The 11012-nt window shown below is 36.5% G+C and overlaps 1 protein-coding gene across 1 annotated transcript; it reads left to right on the top strand.

Moving 5' to 3' along the window:
- LOC109225782 (universal stress protein PHOS32) lies at window positions 3895-9390 on the top strand. Its single transcript, XM_019390558.1, has 2 exons — window positions 3895-4807; window positions 9097-9390. Exons 1-2 carry the CDS (start codon window positions 4102-4104, stop codon window positions 9114-9116), a joined length of 726 nt encoding a protein of 241 aa, XP_019246103.1. The 5' UTR covers window positions 3895-4101; the 3' UTR covers window positions 9117-9390.

An 11012-nucleotide genomic window follows, 5' to 3' on the forward strand; every position in this document is an offset into this window, starting at 1 on the left:
GGGGGGGCAAAGGTAAAGAAGAAGAAAAACATAAAAGCGAGAGATGAGATAAGGAAAGAAAGGTACTAAAACACTAGTTGCTGGAAAGAAGAAACCCCATCTTAATTATGATTTTCATGGAGTTTTGCCTACAGACCGGGAAGAGGAAAGGAAGAAGAAGAAGACCTAGAAGAAAGAATCTCATCTGTTCCGTTCTTAGACAAAAGTGACTATCTTTGATATAACCTATGTTACATAGGTTATATTCAGTGGATTGTTTGGAATACGTGAAGGAGACAGAACCTTTGAATCAAGCAAATCAATTCATGATATATTAAATATACACCATTTGGTAATCTTAATACTAGAAGCTTCCCTCACGTGACTAACATGTGAGGGAATATAGTTAGTTGAGTAGAAGAAATAAATTTGTTAATAGTAGGCAAATTAGAATAGGACAAATGTACAAAGTTTCTCTTTCCTGCCATTACAGTGATGAAATACATAGAGAAAATTTTATAATTCATTCTTTATTTATACATGGTATCAGAGCAATAAGCTCGATTCAACAGTTCAATCATCTAGTTCATTTACATCATATTCATTTTTCATAATCAGTAAACTAAGATGCATGAAACAACCATCACCGGAGATACCAGCAATGTTGCAAAGGCAGTGAGCTATGATATCAATCATCCTTATCATCTTAACAATTATGATTCTCCTGGCATGACTCTAGTCATCACTTTGTTTGATGGAAGAGGATATAAGATGGAGGAGATCTATTCTGTTACCTTTGCTAGCCAAGAAGAAACTTGGTTTCATCAATGAAGCATGTCAATCTCCAGATTTGAAGTCTCCAGATCATGAACAATGGAGTTGTGTCAATGACATGGTGATATCTTGGATTCTGAGTGCTCTCTCTAAGGATATTACAGACAGTGTGATATACTCCAAAACTACAAAAGAGCTTTGGGCAGTTTGGAGCAGAGATTTGGAAGATCAAATGGAGCCAAGCTCTATCATCTGCAGAAAGAGCTATCAAAATTAATGCAGGGTAATAATGACATTGCATGATATTTTACTAAACTCAAATGACTATGGTATGAATTGGATGCTTTAAATATTATCATATGTTGTTCATGTATTTGTGTTTGTGAAGGGAAAACAAAGTTAACTAAGTCACTTGAAGACCAGAGATTGATTCAATTCCAAACGGGCTTGAATGACATTTATGCACAAGCAACAGGAAATATACTCATGATGAATCCTTTGCCTACTATGGATGTTGCCTATTCACTTCTTTTGAAATATGAAAATCAAAGAGAAGTTTATGTAAATGCACACTTCAACTCTGATTCACTTTTATTCATGGCAGCTAGAGAGGCCAAGCAGCCTAATGCTCGACCTTTAGCTTATTTTGCAGCTTTTATGGTCACAGGACAAGGGAGAAATTTTCAGAAAAACAGAAACCAAGCACAAAGAGGAACAAACATGGCACCTAAATATAACAATTCGGGACAAAAGTTCACCAAACCTCACCAGAAGTTTAAGGGAAAGAAGAAGTACAATCCAAATGTATCTTGTACTTATTGTGGAAAAACATAACATACACAAGAAGATTGCTACAGAAACATTAGATTTCCAGATGATTTGAGTTTACCTATCACAAAGGTTATTAAAATCAGATCAAGAAAAATGCATTTTTGGCACATGAAGATCATGAGAATACAAGAGGACAAAATACTGAAAACAACAATATCAACTTTGGGCAGCAACTCAACAAGGAACAAGTTGCAGAAATGATGAGCATTTATAAGGAGGCAAAGTTGGCACAAGCAAGAAACTCAGGAATCAATGCTAATGCAGTTGCCGGTACTATTCTAAAATACTCAGGTTCAGTGTTTACTACTCTAAATTCAGACACCTGGATCATTATTCATGTGCTTCAGCGCACACGTGTTTTGATCCTAACTCTTTCTTGTATCTAACTCAACTTCATGTACCTTTGAACATCAGTTTACCTAATTCTTCAAGGTAATTGTTACTCATATAGGGAGTGTTTCTATTTTGTCAGGTCATGTCTTGAACAATGTGCTACATGTTCCAGATTTTAAATACAATCTGTTGTCAGTTCATAGGTTTTGTATTCAGTTCAAATATGATGTCCTATTCACATCTATTGGGTGTGTGTTGCAGGGCCTTTCAATGAAGAGCCCACAATCTTTTGGTGAAGTTAGAGAGGGACTCTACGTATTAGAACCTATCAGTCTTAAGTCTAACGGTCTATTCAGTACTAATGTATCTTCATCACTGAAGGACTATTCTTTGTTTTTTAAACGCACAAGAAGTCTTATTTCTATCTTAGCTGTCTATGTTGACAACATAATACTCACAGGAGATGACTTAGACGAAATTCAAAGCATCAAGGATTTTCTTAATACCGAGTTCAAAGTCAAGAATTTGGGAAATATACATTATTTTCTAGGCATGGAAATTTTGAGATAAAAGACATGATTTATTGTGAGTCAAGGGAAATTTACCTTAGACATGTTGAAGGAGTTTGATGTGTCTCATTTTCCTTGAGTCAGCTCTCCTTTGGATCCTTCTTTCAAGCTTCAAGCTGATGATGACCAGCCTCTGCAAAATCCCACTATATTTTGTCACTTGGTCAGAAAGTTAAATTATTTAACTAATACTCGACCTAATCTTTCTTTTGTTGTACTCACCCTCGATCAATACATGCAGAAACCATGCGTTTCTCACTTCTCTGCTGCTTTACAAGTACTCAAATACCTCAGCTCTGATCCGGGCCAAGGTATTCTCCTTTCAGCTGAACCATCATATTCCTTGCTAGCATTTTGCGATGCTGATTGGGTCTCTTGCAAGGATTCAAGGAGGTCCGTAAGTGGTTTCTTCATAACACTAGGAGGAGCTCCTATTTCCTGGAAATCAAAGAAGCAAGTATCAATTTCTTTATCTTCTGCAGAAACACAATACAGATCTATGAGAAGGGTAACTACAGAACTTACGTGGTTAGTACGATTACTTGTGGATCTCTCTGCACCAGTCAATCTACCAATTCCTCTTTACTTTGATAGCAAAGCAGCAGTCCATATTGCTCGTAACCTCGTTTTTCATGAACGCACAAAACATGTCAAAATTGATTGTCATTTTGTGCGCCAACAGTTTCTTTCGGGGTTAATCACTCTTTCCTTTGTCCCTTCCAAAGCTCAGCTCGCAGACCTCTTCATAAAGCCTCTTTCTGGAGTTTCTCATCGAGATATTTTGGGCAAGTTAGGGGTCGCAAGATTCCCCTCCAACTTGAGGGGGATGTTGGGAAGAAGAAACCCCATCTTAATTATGATTTTCATGGAGTTTTGCCTACAGATAGAGAAGAGGAAATGAAGAAGAAGAAGACCTAGAAGAAAGAATCTCATATGTTTTGTTCTCAGACCAAAGTGGCTATCTTTGATATAACCTATGTTACATAGGTTACATTCAGTGGATTGTCTGGAACACGTGGAGGAGCCAAAACCTTTCAATCAAGCAAATCATTTCATGATAGATTAAATATAGACCATTTGATAATCCTAATACTAGAAGCTTCCCTCACGTGACTAACATGTGAGGGAATATAGTTAGTTGAGTAGAATGAATAAATTTATTATTAGTAGGCAAATTAGAATAGGACAAGTATACAAAGTTTCTCTTTCCTGCCATTCTTAATATATACATTGTTAACAGTGATGAAATACATAGAGAAAATTTTACAATTCATTCTTCATTTCGTACACTAGCACTAGTAGTATTAGATCCAATTTCATTTAAAAGAAATCTGAAATTAAATACAGTATAATCAAAGTGTACCGTATTGTACTGGATAGGATTAGCCAAAAGTCAAAATATTGACCATTTCACATTAATTAAAAAAATAGAAAAGAGGTGCAAAGAACATCTAGTACACTCGATCCAGCTAAATCTTGTAACCTTTCTTCTCCCAAACATCTTCTATTATCATTCTCTTCCATCCCAAGAAGAAACACACACACACACATCGGATATCACAAAAAACTCAATAACTTTCCAAATTCTCCAATACCCATTTCCAGTTCTCCATTTATGGCATCACCGAAAAAGCCACCGGCAGAATCCGACCGACCACCGACGGCGATCATGCACCAACCTGCATCTCCTCGTTTCCCTTCCGGAACACCCACTTCACGCGCCAACCGAAAGATCGCTATCGCCGTCGATCTTAGCGACGAAAGCGCTTACGCTGTCAAATGGGCCGTCCAAAATTACCTCCGACCAGGTGACGCCGTTATCCTCCTCCACGTCCGTCCAACTTCCGTTCTCTACGGCGCTGATTGGGGTGCTATTGATGTCCCCCTTGACGACACTACAAATGAAGAATCACAGCAGAAATTAGAAGATGATTTTGATAACTTCACAACTACAAAATCTAATGATTTAGCACAGCCGCTCGTTGAAGGGAATGTACCGTTCAAGATTCATATAGTGAAGGATCATGATATGAAAGAAAGGCTGTGTCTTGAAGTAGAGAGGTTGGGTTTGAGTGCAGTGATAATGGGGAGTAGAGGGTTTGGTGCTTCGAGGCGTAGCATAAAAGGAGGGAGGCTAGGTAGTGTGAGTGATTATTGTGTGCATCATTGTGTTTGCCCTGTTGTTGTTGTTAGATATCCTGATGATAAAGATGGGGTCGCTGCTGATGATGCAAATGAAGGTTCAGTTAAAAAAGAGACAGATCTTCACCCTGTGCCTGAGGATGAACCAATATACCATGATGCCGAGGATAAAGCTGCAGGTATCTCTTAGTGATTACAGTTTGTAATTTCTTTGTAAGTAGGCATTGATTCTGTATGGTTTTTGTTTAGCGATATAAGTTTTGTTTGAATGATTGGATGTTGATTACTACCTCAAAAGGTCGTAATTTTATATGATGGTTCATGCATTTGCACCTTTGTCTTTCAATCTTTTTGAGTACCTTTAGGTATGTGAAAGTGGTCTGTTGTAATTACTCCATCAAGGAGTTTGATTATCAGCTAGGAAATGAGCTGAATGTAGTTTTTGGCTGCAACCAGCTAAGCTAGTCATGAGTGATGCCTTGGCAAAGTTTATTTTGTTTCTTTACCATTGGATGATTGTTGATTAATGAGTCATGTATTTATTATAGGAGAATTTTATGGGGTTGTAGTCTGTGAGCACGGTTTTGAGTATTTCACTGTGATCATTTATTTTGGTTTTCTGCCTTATGTTTCCCTTTTACACCGTGTTCTCGTGTCTTTTTCTGAGCTGGTGTACATATGTAAGCTTTTGCTTCAGACCAGTAGATGATACACCATTAACTGCATTTGGATTGCTGGGGCAAAATTTAGGAGAAATTTTTTTTCATGGTTAATCTAGTAGAGATATTTAACTTTTGTTAGAGAATAAATTTCATCTCTTTTTCCTCCCCCTTCCCTTGAACACTATTAGTTCTGCCTACTCAACTACCTAAGCTGTCCTATCGTTTCCTTGGAATATAATACTTATGCTTTCTCAATGCTAGAACATCTGCAAGTTAGTTTGGGTGTTTTGTATGCTGGTCACGTATGGAAATGCATGAAAATTCAGAAAAAACCTAGCCAAGAATAGTATTGCATATTGTGAAAAGAAAAGAAAGGGAATGTTAATGCCAGCCTCCACCTTGTGCTATTCCTTTTGGCTGCAAAAGATAATATTTATATATTAAGGATAAACATTACATATCGTAGCATCACTACATATGGTTATGCTTCTAGGATAAGTAGTTTCTAATTTGTCTGCCTCTAGTACCTTTAAGGCAAATAGACGAGGAACTGCAAAATGAACTATGCTGGTACTGTTAGTCAGTTGCATATTGCTTCCATATTTAGCTAGTTTATCTGCTACCTTGTTATGTTCCCTGAAGTTGTGCTACCTTGTACATATGTTCTTGAACCCTCTTCTCTTTTCTGCTTACGAATTTGATTTATTCCACATGACCATGTTTTTGGTTACTGCTAAACAGTAAACCCTCTTTTTCCCACAAACAAAACCATTACTGACACTCGCACTTATCAAGATTCAAGAGTAACAACTGAAAGTTGCAAAGCAAGTTCTCACTTGACAATTTAGTTTTCTCTTGTCTGTCTGTTTTATTCTGTTGGTTCTCGCTTGAGTTCTCTGATGAAATGGCTTTTATTTTTCAAAATCAAAGCTGGTTTTAAATTATCTCGATAGTTGGTTTGTATGAGGGGATTGTTTTATTCTTCAGGCTCAGTCTTCCCGCTTAAACGTAATTCTGAAAAATTTATTAGAAGTGGGTTAATAGAGAAGTCAATATGTGGTTTTCTTAATAAGCATAGATTTTAAAGCTGAGCTTTGCTTTAACCATTCGCTCCTCCTAGTACTAATGGGATTCTTCTACTGCTACTTTATGGAAGTTGCATCATGTATTAAGCAAGTAATTCTTGCTTTAAAGAGCATGTCCTGTTGTTCTAATTTGCAAGTTATTGCTTAGAATTTGTACATGTCATTTGTAGACTGCCTTATTCTTAAACTGTGGTTACCGCCAAAATGTAGCCGAAAAATGAGTATATCTTGTTTTCTTGATGACTATGGAGGCAAGTCTTGTGACTATGAAGTCCCTTTTCACTACTAAAGGTCTATTACTCTGCAATCTTATTAATATTTTGCTTAAAAGAATTGCTTAAAATCCCTTTCTTTGATAGAGCCATTGAGAAGTCAGCCCTTCGCTCATGTTTTCATGGAGTATTTGGTGTCGCAAACCCTAATTTCCTAACTTGAGAACTTTGCAAATAATTTTCTTGGCTAATTATGATAATCTAGTTTCAGCTATCTTCAATATGTTGTTCTCCTTGTATTACTTAACAGTTAATTCTCAACAATTAGTGGCTCAATGTTAAAGATTTCCAACCAGTTCCTCATAAATAACAATTACCAATTCGATAATTTAGCAAATTAGGACTCACGGTCGTGCTCGACACCAATGTATAGATACTCGTCACCATGCCTATACACCGTACTCGACAAATAGCAATTAACAGATAAGACTCTACTCCTATTCCCTCAAGCTAGGGTTAGACCAAACACTTACCTCGAATGCTCCAAACTCAACTCAAGCCTCTAGTATAGCTTTACCCTTCGAATTCGGCTCCAACTCGGGCAAATCTATGAAATAGTGACTTTACAATATTAATAATAGCTAAACAAACTAAACCCAATGCCTAAATATGAATTTCTAAGCTTTCTCCCAAAAATTCCAAAATCGACCCCGGGCCCGCTTGGTCAAAACCCGAGGGTGGGAAATCCGGGTCGTGACAATTCTCTATCCATAATTAACAAAATATTGTGGAACCAATTTTGTTGCGTTTCAGCACCTAACATCTTTGATACTCGACAATTGATAATTTTTGCAAATGGACTGTTGGTCTGTTGGATGATCGATTAGTAGAAAGCAGTAATTCTTTTGTATCTTCATGTCTTCAATCAACAATGAATCAACTATAAAGAGGAGTATGGTTGAGAAATAACTGTCTAATCATCCTATTTTAGTTGTTGATATAGTACTATTTGAGAGTCAGCTGCATTTCTAGATATGTTGTTGTGGGGCTTTTATCATAAATACCATTAATTAGATAGTTTGTTCTCTTAAGTCACCTATCAAAAGAAGCTTTTTCACCTAGGTTCCAATTACTTTTAGATGGGAGAAAGGGGAGGAAGAAAGTAAGCAACATAAAGTTTTCACTGTGGAGGAGGTAGGTGCAACTGCTGCTGTGTAAAGGTAACGATAGAGATAGACGAGGAGTGAACAGTGTTTCAAAAGCGGGATTATGGTGACCGAGGTCTGAACTGGTGTTGATAAGTACAGGTTGAGGAGAGGGAGGGAGGGAGGCGTGCGTCTTGAATCAGGCATGTGGATGGTTGCTGGTAAAAATGGTGGCAACGAGGAGAGAGGTGGGTGAGGTTCTGAGGAGGTGAGTATTGATTGATACAAGTGGAAAGAGAAAATGCTGGTCCTATCATTCAGGTAAAGATACTTAGTAGTGCAGGGTGAAGGAAGGAAGTTGGAAACATTCAACTTGAACACAGTGCTTGTTCAGCACTGACATCTAGCATCAGCGTCGAACGTTCTCCAGTTGAAAACCAAACTTTTGATCCCTGTCTGGTACCAACTTGACATCTCGTGATCTCGATGAATTATGTTAGTTTCCAAGCTCCCTAATTTGTACTTCTTGCATCTTTCCCTTTTCTGACAAGTGAGAGCTATAGTTGGTTTGACACACCATGACTTTTCAGCACGCCACTAAGTGGCATTCTGCATTTGCACCATACAGATTGAATGAACGATGTTATTATTTTCTTCGAGATAAAGATGGAAAGATTGGTGTATAAATTTTAAGCAGTAAGTTCAATGATGCAAGAATTTGGCTTATGTCAGATCTTTGTTGTAGTGTGCCAAGGGGGCCAACTGTAAAAGGGGAAAAAAATTTGGAAGTGCTATATAACAATTTTCATGCATAAATAGTTTTAAGCTTTATTAACTGTATGTGCATGTACAATTTAAACCTGGATTCTGATCAATCAGTTGGGGGGATCTCCATGGAAACTCATGATAGGTGATAAAAGATTTAAATATTATTGACTGTTTGCAATTTCTAAATGGCTGCTTCTAACCATCCTCCTTTTATTATACTGACAGTCACTAGACAACACAAAGGCCTGCCCATTTTCTGTTCCAAAACCAATCTGGAAAGCTTAAAGATAAGCTAATATGGAAGTGTTATCAAATTGCTTCTTAAAGCTCAAAATAGAGTGGTGTAATGTTTGTCTTTTTTTTTCTCTTAGATTTTGTTTCTTAGTATTTGGTACCTTTTATACCTTGTGAGGACATTCCTATCAAATTGCTGTCTTCTACCCGTACCAAAAGGGAAAATCCCTTGAAAAACCAGGCCTTTCTTTCTGCACGTGCTTCCATCTAAACAACGCCCTGTCATTCGATTAAATTAAAATCATGTTTTACTCACTCTTCTGGATGACATTGCTGATTACTGAGCTCTCCTCGTTGTGCAGATTTGGAGAAGGCTTCTTGAGTAAGTTGAAGGTGCAGAGATGTTCAAGTACTCTAGTGAGACGGACTTGGTTTTGGTGTGGGCATGGGCCATTTGGAAAATGAGTTTGGTGGTTTTCAGTGCTTTCTTTCTGCTTATGGTTGTCTTCTGTGTTTCGAGTTTATGAAGTTTGAAATGATTGTTATTGTTCATGAGCTTCTTCTCTTTGTTTTAGGTTATAAAAATGGCTACCTGCTTTTTATGTGGAATAACTATCTTTTGAAGCTGCTTTGTACAACTTTCCATGTTGATTGCATTTTCTTGCAACTATGCCTGAACTTTTTCTCTTATTCCAGAGAGTTGCTTCTTCTTTTCTTTCTATTTTACCTTTTTTTTTTTGGAGATTCAATTGGTACTCCTATGTGTGTCAGATAACTTACAACAAGATTCATAGATATAGCTAGAGTTTGGCCATAGATCCCAAATTTATTTTGAAAAATCTGATTTGGGTGAAGTTTGGTTTGAAGATGAAAATGTGTTTGGACATACGTTTTTAAAACATATTTTCCAACTTTATTTTGGAAAAACATGTATATAATTCCTAAGTTTTGGGATTTTGGCCAAAATCAGCTCAATAGCTGATTTTGGGATTTGAGATTTGAGATTTGGAATTTGGCCAAAATATTGGCAAAATTTATGGCCAAACATGATTTTTGAAAATAAATCCCAAATTTATTTTGGCAAAACTCATGGCCAAGCGGCAAGAAAGGATCCTTGAAGTAGTGAAGGGGCACTTTTCTCATTTTTTTTCTAAGGCCTATTACAGTAATTATATCCCAAATTGAACCTTAGATTTATCTGAAAATCGCAGTTTCTAGATATAGATAGCTGAACTAGTCCTTGTCCCTACGCCCCATAATCTGTTTTATTGTCTCTTAATTAATGTAGTTTACATAAGGGAGTTGGTTTAGCATGGATGAAATGTTTTTCATAGTCATTATGGATCATTTTCTAATATTTAGTTGGGTATGATTCTGTAATAGGCGACTAGGCGTAGGATAATGTTTTGACCAACTTTAAATCAGCTAGGCCAGCCAAACGGGCTCTAAGTAGTGATATCAGATATGGAGTTGGAGTTGGGATATTTATCAAAGGAAAAATACTTTTGCCCATAAGTCACTGAATTCATTTTTCTTATGCTAGTGGAAAATATTCTTTGGAAAAAATATTTACTAACAACTTAAGTAACCAAATAGCGGAAAGCCTGGTAGCTACTTTTTTCCATACCAAATGGTCCAAATCCGTCTTGCTTCATATTCTGAGGACTTGTCATTGGGTACATAATTATGGGAAACATTCTGTGTGAAGTTTTGCAATTACTACATGGTTGTTAAGTGGCGTTTTAGCTTTAAAAGTACATTTCAAAAAAGAGTTTAATGGGGATGGACTCTGGTGGGGTTGCAACTATCAACTCAAGTCCTACATTAACAGTACATGGAATTTCTAAGGAAATATCTTCAGTGATATTTTGGGAAGTATACAAGCTGAGCAAGGTAAGTGCAACTTTGGTGTGGAATAGAAAATTTTGAGGTGTAGTGGCTCTCATGAGTTGGAGTATTCATTTAGGACCGGATACAAATACAAGATTTAGAGGCGGAATCATATATAATGTGTGAAATTTTATATATGTCTAAACTTTTAATTTTTTACATCCTATATACATACAATTCCAACAAAAAGTAAGAAGTAAGGGGTATTATCATTTTTAGCCCTGCACCAGAAACTATTTATATCTGGTCGCCGAAAAAGTGTATAAAATTTATATAAAACATACAGAATGTGTATATATATAAAAAAATATATATATATATATATATATATATATATATATATATATATTTTTTTTTTTTTACTATTATTTTTACAGTAGTTATACGC

This window comes from Nicotiana attenuata, chromosome 5 (genome assembly GCF_001879085.1).
Source record: "Nicotiana attenuata strain UT chromosome 5, NIATTr2, whole genome shotgun sequence".
In the NCBI taxonomy this organism is placed as follows: Eukaryota; Viridiplantae; Streptophyta; class Magnoliopsida; order Solanales; family Solanaceae; genus Nicotiana; species Nicotiana attenuata.